Genomic DNA, 22,237 nt, shown 5'->3' with positions numbered 1-22,237 from the left:
TTTGAACAAACTTTGTAGAGGACCACTAGACGATGAATCATGCCAAATATCTAAGCTCTAGGCCAAGTAAGTTCAGAGGAGAAGATTTTTTAAGTTTTCACTATAAACATATAGAGAAAATCCATGACCCCCCGGGCGGGGCCAATTTTGACCCAAGGGCCATAATTTGAACAAACTTTGTAGAGGTCCACTAGACGATGAATCATGCCAAATATCTAAGCTCTAGTCCAAGTAAGTTCAGAGGAGAAGATTTTTTAAGGTTTTCACTATAAACATATAGAGAAAACCCATGACCCCTCGGGGCAGCGCCAATTTTGACCCAAAGGCCAAAATTTGAACAAACTTTGTAGAGGTCCACTAGACGATGAATCATGCCAAATATCTAAGCTCTAGTCCAAGTAAGTTAAGAGAAGAAGATTTTTGAAGTTTTAACTATAAACATATCAAGTATACCCATGACCCCCGGGGCGGGGCCAATTTTGACCCCAAGGCCATAATTTGAACAATCTTTGTAAAGGTCCACTAGACAATGAATCATGCCAAATATCTAAGCTCTAGTCCAAGTAAGTTCAGAGGAGAAGATTTTTGAAGTTTTAACTATAAACATATAGAGAATACCCATGACCCCCCGGGGCGGGGCCAATTTTGACCCCAGGGCCATAATTTGAACAAACTTTGTAGAGGTCCACTAGACGATGAATCATGCCAAATATCTAAGCTCTAGGCCAAGTAAGTTCAGAGGAGAAGATTTTTGAAGTTTTCACTATAAACATATAGAGAAAACCCATGACCCCCCGGGACGGGGCCAACTTTGATCCCAGGGCCATAATTTGAACAAACTTTGTAGAGGTCCACTAGACGATGAACCATGCCAAATATCTAAGCTCTAGGCCAAGTAAGTTCAGAGGAGAAGATTTTTTAAGGTTTTCACTATAAACATATAGAGAAAACCCATGACCCCCCGGGTCGGGGCCAATTTTGACCCCAGGGCCATAATTTGAACAAACTTTGTAGAGGTCCACTAGACGATGAACCATGCCAAATATCTAAGCTCTAGGCCAAGTAAGTTCAGAGGAGAAGATTTTTTAAGTTTTCACTATAAACATATAGAGAAAACCCATGACCCCCCGGGGCGGGGCCAATTTTGACCCCAGGGCCATAATTTGAACAAACTTTGTAGAGGTCCACCAGACGATGAATCATGCCAAATATCTAAGCTCTAGGCCAAGTAAGTTCAGAGGAGAAGATTTTTTAAGTTTTCACTATAAACATATAGAGAAAACCCATGACCCCCGGGACGTGGCCAATTTTGACCCCAGGGCCATAATTTGAACAATCTTGGTAGAGGACCATTTGGTGATCCTACCTACCATATATCAACGGCCTAAGCCTTGTGGTTTGGGAGAAGAAGATTTTTAAAGTTTTTCCTTTTGGTTGCCATGGCAACCAGAGTTCTGTATGGAATTGAATTCTTTGAACAACTTTGATAGAAGACAACCCAAGGAACCTATGAAGTTTTATTAATATTGGTCTAGCGGTTAAGGAGGAGATGTCTTTTAAGTAAATTGTTGACGGACGCGGCACGCCGCACCACGGACAAAAGGCGATCACAAAGTGACAGGTGAGCTAAAAAGGCAATTTCATAAAAAAAAATCTAAAAAGATATTATTATAAATTGGAAATAAAATTTAGTAGAATTACGTATGGTTATGTAAATCAATAATAAATCCAAAAATATTTATATAATGTGATTGTAAGTCTTAATAAGAACAATTAATATCTGCCATAAATAGAATGATACAAGAAAATCCAAATAGACATTATTTAAGAGTCGGTAATTGCACTTGCAAAATGATAATCATATTTATCAGATATATGAAACAGCTGAAAGTTCTCAAACATAGACATTTATGTTCAAATATCACCGGTAAATAAAAATAATTGACCTAGTGACCTAGTTTTTGACCTGGGTTGACCCAATATGGAACTTGACCTAGCTTATGTTAAGATGATCATTCTGACCAAGTTTCATTAAGATAAGGCTAAAATTGTGACCTCTATTTTGTTCACAAGGTTTTTCTAATAATTGACCTAGTGACCTAGTTATTGACTGCGTATGACCCAATATCGAACTTGACCCAGATTTTATAGAGATGATCATTCTGACCAAGTTGCATTAAGATTAGCCTAAAATTGTGACCTCTATTGTGTTCACAAGGTTTTTGTACTAATTGACCTAGTGACCTAGTTATTGACCGCGGATGACCCAATATCGAACTTGACCTAGATTTTATAGAGATGATCATTCTGACCAAGTTGCATTGAGATTAGGCTAAAATTGTGACCTCTATTGTGTTCACAAGGTTTTTGTACTAATTGACCTAGTGACCTAGTTATTGACCGTGAATGACCCAATATCAAACTTGACCTACATTTTACAGCGATGATCATTCTGGCCAATTTGCATTGAGATTAGGCTAAAATTGTGACCTCTATTGTGTTCACAAGGTTTTTCTACTAATTGACCTAGTGACCTAGTTATTGACCGCGGATGACCCAATATCGAACTTGACCTAGATTTTATAGAGATGATCATTCTGACCAAGTTGCATTGAGATTAGGCTAAAATTGTGACCTCTAATGTGTTCACAAGGTATTTCTACTAATTGACCTACTGACCTAGTTTTTGACCCCAGATGACCCAATATCGAACTTGACCTAGATTTCATAGAGATGATCAGTCTGACCAAGTTTCATAAAGATTAGGTCAAAATTGTGACCTCTGTTGTGTTCACAAGGTTTTTCTAATAATTGACCTAGTGACCTAGTTATTGACTGCGGATGACCCAATATCGAACTTGACCTAGATTTTATAGAGATGATTATTCTGACCAAGTTGCATTGAGATTAGGCTATAATTGTGACCTCTATTGTGTTCACAAGGTTTTTGTACTATTTGACCTAGTGACCTAGTTGTTGACCGCGGATGACCCAATATCGAACTTGACCTACATTTTATAGAGATGATCATTCTGACGAAGTTGCATTGAGATTAGGCTAAAATTGTGACCTCTATTGTGTTCACAAGGTTTTTCTACTAATTGACCTAGTGACCTAATTATTGACCGCGGATGACCCAATATCGAACTTGACCTAGATTTTATAGAGATGACCATTCTGATTAAGTTGCATTGAGATTAGGCTAAAATTGTGACCTCTATTGTGTTCACAAGGTTTTTCTACTAATTGACCTAGTGACCTAGTTTTTGACCCCAGATGACCCAATATCGAACTTGACCTAGATTTTATAGAGATGATCAGTCTGACCAAGTTTCATAAAGATTAGATCAAAATTGTGACCTCTATTGTGTTCACAAGCAATTGTGAACGGACGGACGGACGGACGGACGGACGGACGGACGACGGACGAAGAGTGATCACAAAAGCTCACCTTGTCACTACGTGACAGGTGAGCTAAAAAAGGGCAATGTGCACTGGAGTGTTTAATTAAATAGTTTGTCGGAATTAATGAGAAAAAATTTATGAGGAACAGTTAGATATAATACATTTAATTGGCATTTTGTTTATGTATGAAATGTGCAAACATGAGAACGCATAACAAAATAATACAATTTATTGCAAGTTGCAAACACACCTTTGAATAATGTTAAGAAAATCAGGTCGCACACAACCTGGTTTATATTGATGATAATCTTTACAAAAATTCACCAGCCTGGGTGCATAACCAGCCAAATTTAGAACAGTATCAATTTTGCCTTACGACATACGTTAATACTGAAAATTTAGACTTTTCACGAGATGCTCTGAGGACAAAAATAAGTATGAAAAATTAACAAATGGCAAAAACAAACAAGAGGGCCATGATGGCCCTAAATCGCTCACCTGAGTAAAAGAGTTTAACCTTTGTTATTAATATAGCTTGTTTCTCAAAGAATATTGAACAAGAGCTGTCAAAGTATGTGACAAATGCTCCCCAATGTGACATTGATCTATGAACAAGTACATAAAAAGTTGATCTTGCCTTTATGTGTCAAATACATATTGCAAGTTATATTAAATTGCCTCTGAGCATAGAAAAAAACCCAATCATACTAAATGACAGCCAACACTCTTTATGTCCTCATATTCAGCATTCAATTGTGAATAAACACTTAGTGTATCTTTCACATTAGAGGTAGGGACATGGGTCTTGCACACGACACATTGTCTTGGTAGGTCGAAAACATATGGCAAGTCATTTTAAAATCCGTCCATATAAGAGAAAGTCACAGCGCAGACACGACAGCCTATATTTTCCTTCAGGTCGCCATGGCAACCAGAGTTCTGCATGGAATTAATTTATTTGAACAATTTTGAAACAGCACCAACCAAGGATCAATCCTATGAAGTTTCATCAAAATTGTCCAAGCGGTTTAGGAGAAGATGATTGTAACCAATTGTTGACACTTTTCCTTTAGGTTGCCATGTCAACCAGAGTTCTACATGGAATTAATTTCTTTGAACAATTTTGAAAAAGCACCAATCAAGGATCATTCCTATGAAGTTTCATCAAAATTGTCAAAGCGGTTTAGGAGAAGAAGATGATTATAACCAATTGTTGATATTTTCCTTAAGGTTGCCATGGCAACCAGGCCAAACAAAATTATGTGAACAAATTTAAGAGAGGTCCATGCAAGGACACTTCAAACCAAATTTGCTGAAGATCTATCAAGGGGTTCATGCGAAGAAAATGTTAAGGTTTTTTTTACTAATTTTAGCTCTGGTGGCCCTTAAAAGGGGCCAAACAAAATTATTTGAAAAGACCTGACAGGGGCCCATGCTATGATGCTTCAGACTTGAAGATCCATCAAGCAGTTAATAAGATCAAGTTGTTTAAAGGTTTTTCTATTTTTTGCTCTGGTGACCCCTAAAAGGGGCCAAACAAAACCATTTGAACAAAGTTGAGAGAGGACCATGAAAGGATGCTACATATCAAGTATGGAGTCATTCTGACCTTTACTTTCAGAGGAAAAGATGTTTAAGTGACAAGACAATGTAAAAACAAATGACCCCTGAGCAAGGCCAATTTGATCCCGGGACAATAATTTGAATACCTTTGGTGTAGGTCCACTAGGTAATACTATATACCAAATATGATAGCTCTAGGTCTTATATTTTGGAGAAGAGGATTTTTAAAGTTTTATTATATAAGACTATATAAAAACAAATAACTTTCAGGGCGGGGCCAATTTTGACCCTGTGGCAATAATTTGAACAACTTTGATAGAGGTCCACAAGATGATGTTGTATACCAAATATCTAAGCTCCTGGCCTTAGGGTTCTGGAGAAGAATTTAGAAGAAGATTTACTATATAACACTACGTAAAAACAAGGACCCCCTAGGCAGGGTCAATTTTGACCCTGTGGCAATAATTTGAACAAATCTGGTAGAGGTCCACTAGATGATGCTGTATACCAAATATCTAAGCCCTGGGCCTTACAGTTTCGGAGAAGAAGATTTTTAAAGATTTACTATATAACACTATGTAATAAAACTAGTGACCCCTGGGGCGGGGCCATTTTTGACCCCAGGAGAATAATTTAAACAAATTTGTAGAGGACCACTACATGATGACACATACCAATTTTCAAGGTTCTAGGCCTTGTGGTTTTTGAGAAGAAGATTATTAAAGTTTTCCCTATATAAGTCTATGTAAAACAAGTGACCCCCCGGGGCGGGGCCATTTTTGACCCCAGGGGGATAGTTTAAACAATTTTGGTAGAGGACCACTAGATGATGCTATAAACCAAATATTAAGGCTCTAGGCCTTGTGGTTTTGGAGAAGAATATTTTTAAAGTTTTTCCTTTCCGTTGCCATGGCAACCAGAGTTCTGCATGGAATTCAATTCTTTGAACAATTTTCCAAGGGGACCACCCAAGGAACATTCCTGTGAAGTTTGGATGAAATTGGCTAAGCGGTTTATGAGGAGATGTCGTTTAAAGTAAAAGTTTACGGACGGACGGACGGACGGACGGATGGACGGACGCCGGACGGACGCCGGACAAATTGTGATCACAAAAGCTCACCTTGTCACTATGTGACAGGTGAGCTAAAATACTGCAGCCAAATTTATAGCTCCTGTGCACGGCACTTCTCTCCTGTGAGATCTATCTGTACATGAAGTTTGAGCCAATATCTCAAAAGACATTTCAAGTTATGCTGCAGACAAGATTGCCTGAACCCACACACGGACACACACACACACTCACACGTACAACTACTCATATTCTCCTCCGCCTTTCGGCAATACATTGAATGATATCATTATGTTTTAATATCACAAGAGCATTTACATTGTGTCCCTTTTCTAACGTTGCAGATGAACATTTCATACCTGTTTTGATGAATTTTTCAATTCCTTTGGTAAGCATCTGATCTCCAAGGTTGCCCATTACTTCACGTCCTTTAACAACTATCACAACATTTTTGACGTAAATGGGATTCAGCTTGGTTATTTCTCTTTCAACAAGTTGTATTTCCAAGTCTCATCAAAAGTATGTGGGCCAGCAAAAAAATCAATTTGGTCCGTCCATCTGTTTTCTGAAGAAGGTTGGACGGGTTTTCCACGAACACCTGGCACAAAGGAAATACTTTATGACGTACATTACTCTTAATGTAATATGCTATAAGGCACTATGAGTTATTAATTTAATACATAGAGATAATTCCTGCTTCAATGGGATAAAATTTAATGTAATTGGTACATCTAGGAAACTTCTTAAATGCCAATATTAATGATATCCTGTTGTTGTAAAAAAAAATTGAGATTAAAAGTGTTCAAGTCAACGTCTGTAACCAGTTATAGGGACTGTGTCACAGATAGGCACCAAAAAAAGTTGTTTTTTTCTGTAACGAATCTTAGGACAATTATCTAATAGAATGTGGTATGCTTTGATATCATAATTGTAAAAAAAGGTACCAAAATGTAAAAAAAAAATGTGTCAGAGACCGGGTTCTAACCCTCGTCGCCGAAAGTAAAGTCAGCGTCTTACTCACTGAGCTACTAAGGCTTTTTCTAAATGGGTGACATAATCATACACCTACCTCGGTAATATCACGTGATAACACCGACTTGCCAATCACGCATAAGGAATGAATTCTACCTGGTAGACATACTCAGTAATCTTTTTTAATGGAAAAATATGAAATAACTGCTAAACTTGAATAAATTGTAAACTATGTGGTTCTTCAGTTAGTAAGTTTCAATGCATTGTACACATCCATGCCAAGTTTATGTCAGTTTTCGACAATTTCCTTTTTTTTGCTATTTTATCATACGTGAGACAGCCCCTTTAACTAATGATTTAACATGACTTGGAATAATTTTGTAAGTAGTTAGCCTTTCAATAATTTACTGCTTACAGCCATTAAAAGTAAGCTATTCCATTACCTTTTTCCTCACTATTGAAGTGGACAGCAACAACCTTTGCATTAGCTGGTGGAACTCCAAAATCCTGCTTATTTACTACAGCCATCTGTATGGAGTTCACCGTCTTCTGGATGCTCGGAATACCTGTAATACAGCACATGCTGATCTGGATAGCAATACATAACGTAACTTATACAAATGGGGTAAATCAAATGAACTTGAATGAAAAGTTTCCTAAATAGACCATTTGCACTTAAGGGTACCAAACAAAAACGCTGAACAGAGTAACCAGATCAAATTAATGCTCAGTAAAAGTATAGGTATGCATTCACACATCAGCTGTATCAACAATAATAAAAAAAAACTACAATAATAGGTCTCTTTTACTCTAGTTTTGTTTGTCATTGGCAAAGTAAATTCAACTAAAACTATCATGGAAGTGATAAATTCCCCAAGACATTGCCTACTCAGTGTAATGGTCAAATGCTAAACAATATTTTAAGACAATTATTAACTATTTCAAGGACCATAACTAGTGTTAGACTGGCAGGTGCACAACAGCCCATGCTGACCAACACAACTTTGGAATAACATGAGATGGTTTTTGCAATATTAGTGGTGCGCAACACGCGACCCAAGATTTTTCAGACCGATTTGTACTAAGCAGATGGACAGAGACAAAGACAGATGTTAAATGTCCCATACTGACCAACAGTCCAGTAAAGATTCATGAGTGTTGATGCACTGCATTTGGAGTAACATGCAACACAAGATGTTTCAGACTTATTAATTAAAGAGCCATTAATCTTGTTGGACGAATGAAATGTAAAACAAATAGAAGGTTCTTAATTGTCCATACTGCCAACAGTCCTATGAAGTCATGTGTTAGCTTCAATAATTTCTGAGGTAAATGTTATTATATGACAGAGCGTGTCATATGCAACTCATATCAACCCCCACCCCCAATATAACAAAAGAGTGCAACATTTTAAGTCTCAATACTATTCCTCAAAATGTATGGGATATACAATCTTTTATACATATAATTTTAATTGTAAATACCTTTCAGTCGGCTTTCAATACTTTCATACACAGTAGATATTGTGCAGTCTTCATATCTGCCTTTTTCTTTCAAAAACATATCCTGTTACCCAAATTCCATGCAGAAAAATTGAATGAAATATGTTATAATTATAAAATTTATATTATAAATATAAATATGTCACTTTTATGATGAAGTTTTTCTACCATCGTACACACTTTTTTGATTTATTTAACATAGAATGAAACATAACTAAGTACATATAATAGTGTACTAACAATAATTCAATGACAACATTTTCAACATATGCAATGCACTATTAACTTCATTTTTTTTAAATACAACAAATGATATGAAATACAAGTTCCATTTAATCTTCATTTTGAGAGATATAGAACAGAGCCTTTGATCTCAGTGTACCGGTAACCATCTCAGTTTAACCCAATATAGTGAAATCTAAGTGATGAAATGTTGAAGAAAATAATATATTTTGATCATTGTAAAAACTGTTTACCTCGTTTTCTGGTTTTCCAACACAAAATATAACTTTCTTAACACTAGGGTTGATGACTTTTTTTCGATATGTTCTAACTGCTTCAAACATGGCAACAGCTACATCTCTAACAGGATATCCAAGGTTTCCTGTTCCAAGAGCTGGGAATGCGACGGATGTACACATTTTCATATCTGCTTCTAGAAGACATGTTTCCACAAATGATATCAGCACCTGGAATTTTTTTAAACAAAACAAACCAATACATTTCCAATTATTTGTTATATTATAATAAGTAGCCTGAGCATTAGACCAGAAATATTGCAACAAGAAACGCGGCAGTGCAACGAAACCGGGTTTTTAATGATTGCCAGAAGAACTTCAGCCTGTGTCTGTTTTTTTCTATTTTTAGTAACAGTGACCTTGAACCTAGGGACCCCAAATGCAATCCATTGAAAGGTATCCATAAACTCTTCCTATCGACCAAGTTCTGTCAGGATATGTCAACCCTAACTAAAGTTATTCAGTTTCAACCATTTTTCTATTTTTAGTAACAGTGACCTTGACATTGAATCCAGGGACTCCAAAACGAATCCCATGAAAGTATCCATAAACTCTTCCAATAGACCAAGTTTGGTCAAGAAATGTCAACCCTAACTAAAGATATTCAGTTTGAACCATTTTTCTATTTTTAGTAACAGTGACCTTGACCCTAGGGACCCCAAATGCAATCCCATGAAAGGTATCCATAAACTCTTCCTAAAGACCAGGTTTGGTCGAGATATGTCAACCCTAACTAAAGTTATTCAGTTTCAACCATTTTTCTATTTTTAGTAACAGTCACCTTGACCTTTACCCTAGGGACCCCTAACGCAATCACATGAAAGGTATATATAAACTCTTCCTATTGACCAAGTTTTGTCAAGATATGTCAACCCTAACTAAAGTTATTCAGTTTCAACCGTTTTTCTATTTTAAGTATCAGTGACCTTGACCCTAGGGACCTAAAACGCAATCCCATGAGAAGTCTCTATAAACTCTTCCTATAGACCAAGTTTAGTCAAGATATGTCATCCCGAACTAAAGTTATTCAGTTTCAACCGTTTTTCGTTTTTTAGTAACAGTGACCTTGATCTTGACCCTAGGGACCCCTAATACAAATCCCATGAAAGGTACCCATAAACTCTTCCTATTGACCAAGTTTAGTCAAGATATGTCATCCCTAACTAAAGTTATTCAGTTTCAGCCGTTTTTTTATTTTTAGTAACATTGACCTTGACCTTGACCCTAGGGACCCCAAACGCAATCCCATGAAAGGTCTCCATAAACTCTTCCTATAGACCAAGTTTGGTCAAGATATGTCAACCCTTACTAAAGTTATTCAGTTTCATAGGTGAGTTTGACGCCGCCCGGCTCCCCGCCCGAACAACGACGTTGAAAAACCTGGTTAAATATATAGCGTTGACATATTGCCTCTGTTGTTTTCACACGTTTTAATAATATATAAAAGATTTAACCTTACCAACCCGGTTTTTGACCCTATGTGACCCTTTTTTTAGAGTATACCCAGATTAATTCAGGGGGAACATTATGGCAACAGTTTGAGCAATTAGTCTAACCAATTGATACCAATATAACGTTCCAGACTTGATTTTTGACAGATTTGCCCTAATGTTTCTGACCTCATGTGACCCATTTTCAAACTAGTCATTGATTTCATCAAGAAAAACAATCTGATTAAATTTAATTAATATTGGACCACATAAATTGCCTCTGAATTCCGAGAATTTGTCCAAGTGACATAGTGCCCATTGTGACCAACTTTTAAAATACGGTGAGATGTTATCAAGGGAAACATTTTGTCCAAGCAATCTGAGCAATCAATACCATGATATGGTTCCAGAATTGTTTTCAAAGATTTACCAAGTGACCTTATTTTTATCACATGACTTAGTTTAAATGAGAAGAAGGGTTCATCAAGGGAAATATTATGATTAAGTTTAATGAATTGTGGACCAAATCTTATGCCTCTAGTGTGTTTCAATATGTTTTTCTAATATTTTACCTAGTGACCTTGTTTTTGACCCAATGTGATCAACATGTACAAGAGGTCGATATATTATGACCAAGTTTGATGGATGGCTGGATGGAGGGAAGGATGGACTGACAACGCCAAAACAATATCTCCCTCCTAAAACCTTCAATTTGGCAGAGGATAAAAACATTCTGATAAAGTTTCATGAATCTTGGACCAAAAAATAAACATAGTATGTTCCAAAAGTGACTTAGTTTTTGACCCCATGTGACCCATATTAACAATCGGTTGAGATTTTATGAAGGGGGACATTTTAACCAAGTTTGACAGATGGCCAGATGGACAGACGTTCGGATGACCTAAAACAAAAAAGTCAAATTTAAAAGTAAACACAAATTGGTGCAATGGGACGAAACCAGGTTTCCAATGATTGACTGAAGCACTTTAGCCTTCGCTGTGAAATTCAGTTTCGACAGTTTTTTCTATTTTTGGTAATCGTGACCTTGTCCCTAGAAGCCAAAATGCAAGTCCTCCATAAACTCTTCCTACATACCAAGTTTGGTCACAATATGTCAACCTTGACTAAAGATATTCAGTACCAAACGTTTATCTAATTTTAATAACACTGACCAAGACCCTAGGGGCCTGTTTAAACTCGTCCCATATACCAAGTTTTGTCACGCCGGTCAACAAAATTGCAATTTGTATGAATGGTAAGTTTAAACACTATATATTTTACAAAGATTTTGAAGAAAGTTATGATAACTTAAACTAAGTCAATCTTGTTGGCACGATGTTGCAATCAAGTGTGGTCTTGAGTTGTGGGGGAAAAAGGAAGTACTGGGAGAAAACCCACTTGTCCGGCTTCAGGTGACACACTTACCAAACTCGCATGCGCCCAGACCGGGAATAAAACCTGGGTCTTCTTGGCGAGAAGCAAATGCACTATATGGTTAATATGAAGTTATGTAACCTTATTGTAAAATTGTTGTCCATATTTGTGTGATGTATTATGTCAATTTGATGAAGGGTCAAGAAGTTTTTAATATTAATCCCAACTTGCCCTTAAAAATTCACCTGCCCTATAACTCGAGTTCCTAATTCAATCAGGGGCCATATTTTGTATTTATGATAATATGGTATTATCTAACCTCATTGTGTGATAGTACTGAACAACTGTGTGAAGCATATTGTGAATTGAAAGAAGGGTATTTGAGTATTATTATGAATGAAAATTTAATTACCCCAAAACCAGGGCGAGAAGTAAAGCCTCATTATTCATCAAATAGTCAAGCTAAAAAGACATACCGACATGAAGTCATCTTTGTTGAATTGCTGCAACAGACAGTGAATAATGCATTTCACTTTGTGACCAGGTGAACGAAATCCCAATTCTCCTGCATGTGTGACATATACATTTGAATGACGCTCTTTTTGTTTTGTTCTCAGATCCTCCTGAATGATCTGTCCTGCGGCATTCAAAATTTGTGTACAAAGATTCCCTCTTGCTAGGTCCAGATCACTACCAACAGTAATAACTAATGCGTCTGCCTGAAACCATTAAGCTCTTATTTAGATATATCATTAAACATAACAGTCAAGAGAATAAAACAACATAATAATGTATGGTTATAATATTAACAAAGTGGTCTGGTGTCCACAAACATTTACCAGTTACAGACCATTTATAAGGCTAAAAAACTGTTGTTCCAGAACTTCAGAGAAAACTACAGTCGACTACAACTTTGGAACTAATCAAGAACTAGCTCTTTAAAAAAAATGTTATAAGGCCACACTTAATAGTTGTTTTGTTCAGCGGATTTACCACAACTATTAATTTGAAAATTTTGAGTTTTTTTTTGTTTTGTTCAATTGCACCTTTATTTTTAGTGAAAACCGGACTTGGTTTTAAGTTTTTTTTGAAAGCTAAAATATAATCAATTTTAATTATTGTTCAATGCAGTGTTTTGTAACAAGAAGTATTTTATACCGATGCATGAAATTTTATACTGTATATCAACAGGTAATAGCATTAATTTCAATAAATTAAATCAAATGGCTGCTTCCAGCAAACACACTGTGGCTTTTTTTTTTTAAATTTAATGTTATTATGGAGAGTAAATGTGTTACACCCATACTCAAAGTCATTGTTTATCATCCCATCCACAACATAATCATTAATTATGCAATATAAACAGTAGGAATTACTCATACTCACGTTACGCTATATAATTGTGTTTAAGTGATTTAAGAGATATCAGTGATTTATTATTAATAATTTTATGGTTAGAAATTGGAATGATGAACAATGACTTCAATTTTTTTTTCGCTCATTGCTCCAATTACTTTTTGCAAAGTTCTGAAAAAAATATTGATTTGATGTGGCCTAACTAATTATTATTAATAATGCACCAGCAGATATGTCCACCATAAATGTTTAACATATACTATCTAAAATTAAACCTCCTAAATGCAAATACAATACAATACTTATATCATGCAAACACAAACATACGCTTGAAAAAATATAGTCATTTAACTCCATTACCACATCTAATAAACACTTTTTCTTTCATGCTTTACGATGAAATATGGGGTTTTAACAGTGAAATAACAACAGTGAAAATATCAATTTGATATTTTCACTGCAAAATAAGGAGTGAAAATATCAATTTTCAGAACTACTTTTAAAATCCTTTGTTGTTACATGTACTTGCCTTGGTCAAAACAGAACACTGGACTTCAGTAAATTATGTCAAAAAAGGTTAAAAAAAAATAAAGAAATATTTTATAAATTTAAATAAATATATAATTGGAAATTAACAACTTACCGTTTATTACCGGTTATCCCGTTTATCAAACATTTTACTGATCTTTGAAGCTGAATGTACGAACATTTGCTTTCATTCCAAACAAATTACAGACAAAAACAACTGTTCGAACATAAATAAAATTTTATAGCATCGATCAAATGTATTTTGAACTGTTAACCGTTGAAGTACGTAAAATGAGCTTCCTGGAGAATTCACACAACAATTTACAGATAGATCCGATATTTTTTACCCCACCCACATCTCAAAATGTGTCAACAAACTAGCGTGCAATGGCATTTACTCTTCTGGAAAACAAACATTTTAAAGCGAAACAGACTGGTCTCTGACAGTAAGATGACTGTATATTAACTTACTATAAAAACACGCGTATATGCAGTCTTAAACTAAGAAGAATGGTTAAAATCCAATGAGTATCCACTTTTGTTTTGCGAACACATTTGACCTTCCAAATTTTCATTCTATAAATAGCGGCGTAGTAATTTGGTTAAAATAAAAAGTGTTTTCATTATTTTTTGGAACATTTGTGCACTAATAATACTTCATATTTTACTGTTCATAAAGCTTTGCAATAAAAAACGAGCGAATATTAAGCTATAAGAATGAATAGCAGAGAACTATTTCTCAGCAAACCGAAGGTAAAAAAGTTGACAGCTATAATTATGCATGAGGGGCGCCCCACGGGTAGCGGCGTAAAGCCCACCCTTTCCAAAAGAGGGGGTAATTCAGAAATAAATAAAAAACAAATAAAACTCCGAAAATAAGCATAAAAGAAACAGAAAATTTGTTTATTTCAGTGTAAGATCGTATTTAATTTCACTCGTGATCATACAAAAACTAAATTTTCACTCGTGGCTTCGCCACTCGTGAAAATATGTTTTTCTATGACCCTCGTGAAATAAAATACGATCTTACACTGAAATAAACAAATATCCTCTATATATTCAGCGTGTAAAAAAACAAAGAAAATAAAATCCCCCAGAACAGTTTTCACTAGTCGCATGCAATTATTTTATAAATAAATACCTCTGATTCAAGTAATGACCGTTTGGTAACTTGAATGTCCACTTCATGTAGTCCTGAAATAAAGATATTTAACACTGCCAATCAATGCATAATTAACTGTTTTCCAAAAGGGTGAATACCAACAGAATTCACAAAGACACTGTGAATTGTTAAATGTACTGTTTTAAAATTAACAATATGAAAAGATGTGTCATAATAATACCATGAAAACTAAAGAGAATAGCCAACTATCCAAACATTAAAGACAACCCCATTTATATATGGGTTTCTCTCTCTCTTTCTCTCAAATATACATTGTATAGACAAGGGGTACAACACAATTTGTTCATTTCTCAAAGGAATGAAACTAACAATGTATAGGAGTTAAAAAATACTCTTTTTTTATTCAGAAAGTAACTAATATTAAAACATGAGGGCCAAAATCATCCTATAATGCTCATTTGATTGGACAAAGCGATCTTAACTATTGATCGGACAACATCGATACTGCATGAAAAATATGTATATGTTTAACAAGTTACAAGGGGCCATAACTATTACAGCACATTGTTACTGTGAATAAGTTCATGAAGTGTGAAGTTGATATATTTAATGATTGTTAAACAAAATAATAATTATAAACAAGAGGGCCCTGAAGGCCATGAATCGCTCACCTGATCCAATAAAGATCATCAACAATAACATTCTGATCAAGTTCCATGTGGTCATAAATGTGGCCTCTAGAGTGCTAACAAGCTTTTCCTTTAATTTGACCTGGTGTCCTAGTTTTTGACCACACATGACCCAGATTCAAACATGGCCTAGAGCTAATCAATATAAACATTCTGACCAAGATTCCCGTTGATACAGTCATAAATGTGACCTCTAGAGTGCTTACAAGCTTTTCCTATGATTTGACCTTATGACCTAGTTTTTGACCGCACATGACCCAGTTTTAAACATTCTGACCAACTTTCATGAAGAAACCTTTATAAATGTGACCTCTATAGTGTTAACAAGGTTTTCCTTTAATTTGACCTGGTTACCTATTTTTTGACCGCACATGACCCAGAATTGAACTTGACCTAGAGAGTATTAATATTAACATTCTAACCAAGTTTCCTGAAGATACAGTCATAAATGTGACCTCTATAGTGTTAACAAGCTTTTCTTTTAATTTGACCTGGTGACCTAGTTTTTAACCCCAGATGACCCAATATCGATCTCATCCAAAATTTTATTACGGGTAACATTCTGACCAAGTTTCATTAAGAAAGTGCTCAAATTGTGACCTCTAGAGTGTTAACAGTCAAATTGTTGACGATGGACGACGGACATAGGGCGATCACAATAGCTCACCTTGAGCACTTTGTGCTCAGGTGAGCTAAAAACATATGTATATATATTTTGATAAAAGGTTTAGCTTAGGAACATTTTTGTAAAATATTTTGAAATCGGGCAAAATTTTGCTTTCTGAAGAAGATCTCGAAGTTTTTCATATAGAGATATATTGAAAAGTAGCCTAACCCCCTGGGGGACATGTTTTTATACAAATCAACATTGGGTGAAGGAAATTTGATACACTTGTCACCTTCAGACCATTTCTGTAAAATTATGTTGAAATCTGGCCAGCGGGAAAAAGTTTTTGCTTACTGAATGGAACCACTTTTATTGAAGGAATCTGGAAGAGGACCAGCCAAAGAACATACCTTTTGGGTTGACAAATAAAATAATAATGAAATGAAGCTACCTGTAAAGTTTCTTTGAATTTGGCCTGGTAGTTTCAGAGATTTTTTAAAGCAAAACAGTAAGTTGGCCATTTTGTTGTTGTTGTTGTTCTTGATCAATCTCAATGCCTTGATGTATTTTTGTATAGGGTCATGCAATGAAGCTTCCTGTCAAGTTTCAGTTAATTAGGCCTGGTAGTTTCAGAGGAGATGTTTTTTAAAGCAAAACAGGAAGTCAGCCAGATTGTTGTTGTTGTTGATCAATCACGCCCCCTTGTTGTATTTTTGTAGAAGTTTACCCAAGGAAGCTTCCTGTAAAGTTTCATTAAATTTGGACTGGTAGTTTTAGAGGAGATGTTTATATAAAGCAAAACAGGGAGATGACCATTTTGTTGTTGTTGTTGTTGATCAATCGTGACCCCTTGTTATATTTTTGAAGAGGATCACCCAAGGAAGCTTCCTGTAAATATTCATTGAATTTGGAGAAGTAGTTCCAGAGGAGATGTTTTTTTTAAAGCAAAACAGGAAGTCAGCCATGTTGTTGTTGTTGCTGTTGTGTTGTTGTTGATCAATCGTGACCTCTTGTTGTATTTTGGGAGAGGGTCACCAAAGGAAGCTTCCTGTAAAGTTTCATTGAATTTTGACTGGTTACAATTTCAGAGGAGATGTTTTTTAAAGCAAAACAGGAAGTCGGCCATTTTATTGTTGTTGTTGTTGTTGATCAATTGTGACCCCTTGTTGTATTTTTGTAGAGGATCACCCAAGCAAGCTTCCTGTAAAGTTTCATTGAATTTTGACTGGTAGTTTCAGAGGAGATGCTTTTCAAAGAAAAACAAGAAGTCGACCATTATGTTGTTGTTGATCAATCGTGACCCCTCGTTGTATTTTTGTAGAGGGTCACCCAAGGAAGCCTCCGGTAAAGTTTCATTGAATTTGGCCAAGTAGTTTCAGAGAATATGTTTTTAAGCTATTGTTGATAGATGGACGGGTTGACGGACGGACGCCAGACAAAGACCAATCACAATAGCTCACCTTAAGCACTTTCATGCTCTGGTGAGCTAAAAAGAGTTGTTTGAAATGTCGGTGAATTGTGTATTGGAATGCTTTGGTCAGTAATACTTCGCATTCTTTGGACTTCTTTCAGATGCTTGTAAAGTTTTCCATTATATGTGCTTATCCAGTATATGTGCTTATCCAGGCAATAAAGAATCTTAAAAATTGCTGTCCTTGGGGTTTTGGTCTTTTAACCATCTCCCTCCGAGAGGAATTCCTCGTGATAAAAGTTTTATAATAACTTCAATTATGGCCATCATAAAATGTCTGTTTTTTTTGTTATTTTATCAGAATCTGCACAATGCATTTATTGATTCGGTATTACAAAATACAAAAACATCAAACTAGCCGTTACCACATCAATATGTGTTTTGGAATCATTTGAACAATACAAAGTCCCATTTTGTACATAGAGCAAGCCTTCTAAAGTGTGTAAAAAACTGCTGCCATAGGGTTTGATAAATTGTATGGAGTCCCGCCAGTTCTGAATGCCTCAGTGTATGGTGCTATATATGGCAATTTGCAAATTTAAATATATCATTGTAGTCATTTCTCAAATCCAGAAGTTGAATTTATTTATCAATACAGTTTTTTACTGTAATCTATTTATGTATGCTCTGCAAATTTCAACAGAGCCAGGTGCCTCAGTGTGCCTCAGTGAGGCTATGGCACTGTTAACAATACTGAGCCCAGGGTCAGTCCTGAATCTAACAAATATCGATCTACAGTATCTATCTCATGGAACAAACTTATTATGATTAATTTTTTTATGATATATTGGTTTTAGATAAGATATTTTTTAAGATAGTCAAACTGAGAGCCACATGTGTATGCACCATTTTAAATACTGACTTTGGTATAATAGGCATATTAGAAACAAACCTGCATAACATACTAAGTCTTTTGTTATCTTCTATTAAATATATCACAACCAACTGGATGTTACAGTCACTAAAGTCATCAGTGATAAGGGCCCTGAATGATAGCACATTTAAAAGGGGGTTGCAACTTAAAGGCATGTTATAATCATCATATAGTGATAAGTGTTTTAGTGATGTGAGCAAGTGAAGAAAGTTTAAGCTTAATATCTTGAACAGTTAGTATGTAATTTAACAAGCATTTTCAGTGAAAAGATATCCCCCGCCAACGATGGCTTGTTTGTGCTTGAAGGTTAAAAAAAATCTCAGAAAGAATAAGATAAGCACATTGGTTTATCCCTTTCCGAGCCAAATTATAAAATATCGACAGGGACTACTTTATGATAAAAAAATTTAACGAAATAAATCAGAGGGATGATTAAATAAAACTGTCTTTTCCAAAACTGCTTACTCGGAAACATCAATCATTGCAAAATAGTACTCAATAGTTGAGATAAAAATGTAGCCGTAGAAATTCACCGAAGAAGTTCATTGCAGGATGTTGGTTCATATGACATTCAAGTTTCATTAAATTCTAGCAGCTAGTTACTGAGAAACGGCTGCAAACAATTATTTTTTAATAAATCAAGGGCAATAACTCTTAAGGAAAATTGACCAATCCAAAAGAAAAAATAGACAGGCTTCATCACAGTATGTTGGTTCTGATTTATTCCAAGTGTCATGAAATTTTACCAGCTAGTTGCATAGAAAAGGCTGCAAACATGGATCTTTTAATAAATCAAGGGCAAATAACTCATATAGAAATTACACAATCCAAAATATAAATTTACAGGCATCATCGCAGTATGTTGGTTCATATTTATTTCAAGTTTCAAGAATTTCTACCTAGTTACTTAGAAATGGCTGTAAATGAGTTTTTCAAAAAATCAAAGCAATAACTCCAAGTACAATTGACCAATCCAAAAAAAAATAAACAGGCATCATCCCAGTATAGTAATTCATATTTATTTTAAGTTTCATGAAATTCTGCCAGCTAGTGACTGAGAAATGGCTGTAAATGTGCATTTTTCAAAAAATCAAGGGCAATAACTCCAAGAACAATTGACCAATCAAATTTTTTTTTGGACGGGCATCATTCCAGTATAGTGGTTCATATTAATTTTAAGTTTCATGAAATTCTACCGGCTAGTTACTGAGAAAACGCAGGTGACGGACGGACAGAAGGACGGACGGACAGACAATGCCATTTCAATATCCCCCTCCCTATTTCATAGGCGGGGGATAAAAAACATAAAAATAATATCATATTTTCTAAGATTACATGAATTTGACAATATTTAAGCAATGTTTACATGACAATATTTACATAACTTGTCACAAAAGAGAGTATTGTTTCTGATAGGATGTTTTGATGTCTAGGACAGCTGATGTTAAGTAATTAACAAACAAAAAATGTTGGCACTGGCAAATGTTTTGTATGGCCTTTAACAAAGTTTCATTTGTTAGTTATAGTTATCATGTCGAAAATCAAATTTAAAATCATTAAAAACTTCTAAATACATGATTTCATTATTTCAGGTCACTTATTACTAATTACTAATTTCGAAGGATAGACCAAAACACAATAAAAGTGTTTCCCCAATTCTTATACAACATTTTACAATTTTAAAATTGCCTGGTTGCACAATGCTGTTTTGTCCACCTTGCAGTCAAGAAAAAATAAAGTTTAAAAACTAAGTGCAAACAACCTATGGCCCAGTATGATAAAAATAATTTGAAACATACCTGTCTTTGTCAAGATGTTTTCCACATGTTTTTCACGGAAAAACCCACTGTTTTCAGTCAATGTAGATTTGACGCTTCGGAAATTATCGTCAATAATTTGTATAATCTCTTCAAGTGCAGGTGTTACTATGTAAATCTGAGTTGCTGGTAATGTTTGAAACATCGTAACAAGTTCGGCCAGGAAAAAGCGTTTATCCAAATCGTTGTCCGGTACAAAAACTGCGATCTTTCTTCCGACAAATGGCATAGCAACTGACCGTAATTTGGTGGACAAAGGGAAACCTCTGGATGAAGACTGAACATTGATCAAAGATACCTTTGACAAAGCAGGTAAAACTTTGGCTGAAAACGTAAAGCATAATTGGACCTCTTCCGAAAGATAAAATATTTCTGTACCTCATCAAAATATATAAAAGGGCATTTACCTCAAATTTAAATCCCAAAAGCAGTTTTTCACAATAAATATGTAAGACGCCAATGCAACTATACGAAATGGAGTTACCGGTAGTAAAATATATTTTTATTTATCCATTTCCAAATCCAAGGTTTATTCTATAAAAAAACAAGAGCTGTCATAAGACAGCAAGCTTGACTATGCCGCTTTGTCTTAGAAGTGAAAACAATGATGTAATATTTGCCTGTCAAAAGCAATAAAAAAAATCAAATTTAAAAGTAAACAAGAACCCCAATTTGACAAAACCGGGTTTTTAATGATTGCCAGAAGAGATTCTGTTTCAACTGCTTTCTCATATTTTTTGTCACAGAGATCTCAATCCTTGGAACCCCAAACACAATCACATGGAAGTCCTCCATAAACTCTTCCTACATATCATGTTTGGTCACAGTATGTCAACCATAACTAAAGTTATTAAGTACCAACCAGTAATCTATTTTTAGTAACAGTGACCTTGACCCTAGGGGCCAAAAGGTAACCCAATGAAAGTTCTCCATAAACTTGTCTTATATACCAGGTCTCTGAAAAAATCTTTATACATACTAATTTTGGTCGCAATATGTCGACCCTTACTTAAGTTATTCAATACTAACCATTTTTCTATAAATAGTAACTTTGACCTTGACCTTAATCCTAGGGGCCTCAAACGCAATCCCATGAAAGGTATCTATAAACACTTCCTATATACCAAGTCTGGTCACACATGTATATGTCAAATCTAGTTAAAATTATTCGATACATAAGGTGACCTTGACGCTGGTCTCCTGCCTGCCCAAACAATGATGCAAGTCATTATAATAAATAGTTTTCTCTTTGTGAAAATCTGGTTAAAAATATAAAAATATGCCTGTCAAAAAAAAAAAAAATGAGAAACAAAAATCAATCAAGGGCCATAATTTGTATTAAGGGTTAAAATGGAGTTATGTAACCTTGTTGTAAGATGGTAGTCAATAATTCTGCAAAGTATTAAGTTGATTGAATGAAGAGTAAAGTTTTTTTAATTAAAATCCCAACTTGCCCTAAAACTTTAACCTGCCCTAAAACTTTAACCTTTGTTCCTGAGTCAATCAGGGACCATAAACTTGTATTAAGGATAATATAGAGTTATATAACCTCATTGTGTGATGGTCTGGAACAACTGTAAGAAGTATTAAGTCAACTGAATGAAGGGTATAGAAGTTATTAAAAATATCCAAACTGCCCAAAACTTTAACCTAAGTTCCATAGTCAATCAGGGGCCATAATTTTAATAAAGGATTATATGGAGTTATCTTACCTCATTTTGTGATGGCCCTGAATAACTGTGTAAAGTATTAAGTGACTTAAGGTAGCTTAAAATTAAGGAAGCTTTCTGTAAAGTTTAACCAAATTTGGAGTGTTTTTTTAAGAGGAGGTGGGTTTTTTAAGCAAAACAGAAAGTTGGCCATTTTGTTGTTGTTGCTGTTGTTGTTGTTGGTGATAAATCGTGACCCCTTCTTGTATTTTTGTAGAGGGTCATCAAAG

General features: G+C 35.1%; 1 protein-coding gene across 3 annotated transcripts in view; it reads right to left on the bottom strand.

Moving 5' to 3' along the window:
• The window catches only part of LOC128212271 (uncharacterized), an 81,795-nt gene that overhangs the window by 14,795 nt on the left and 44,763 nt on the right, over positions 1-22,237 (bottom strand). For 2 of the 3 annotated variants that reach the window (XM_052917640.1, XM_052917641.1), the window contains exons 6-12: positions 20,281-20,622; positions 14,859-14,911; positions 12,310-12,552; positions 8,988-9,200; positions 8,494-8,575; positions 7,453-7,575; positions 6,397-6,635 (exon numbers count right to left, since the gene is read on the bottom strand). In XM_052917640.1, the coding sequence (XP_052773600.1) occupies positions 6,514-6,635; positions 7,453-7,575; positions 8,494-8,575; positions 8,988-9,200; positions 12,310-12,552; positions 14,859-14,911; positions 20,281-20,622 (1,178 nt within the window). In that variant the 3' untranslated portion in view covers positions 6,397-6,513. Of the gene's footprint in view, positions 1-6,396; positions 6,636-7,452; positions 7,576-8,493; positions 8,576-8,987; positions 9,201-12,309; positions 12,553-14,858; positions 14,912-20,280; positions 20,623-22,237 lie in introns of those variants that run through there. The other variant, XM_052917642.1, reaches the window with a different exon arrangement.

The sequence above is a fragment of the Mya arenaria genome, chromosome 12, assembly GCF_026914265.1.
Source record: "Mya arenaria isolate MELC-2E11 chromosome 12, ASM2691426v1".
Lineage (NCBI taxonomy): Eukaryota > Metazoa > Mollusca > Bivalvia > Myida > Myidae > Mya > Mya arenaria.
Note: the sequence above shows the minus strand (reverse complement) of the source record. Positions and strands in the feature narration are given on the sequence as shown.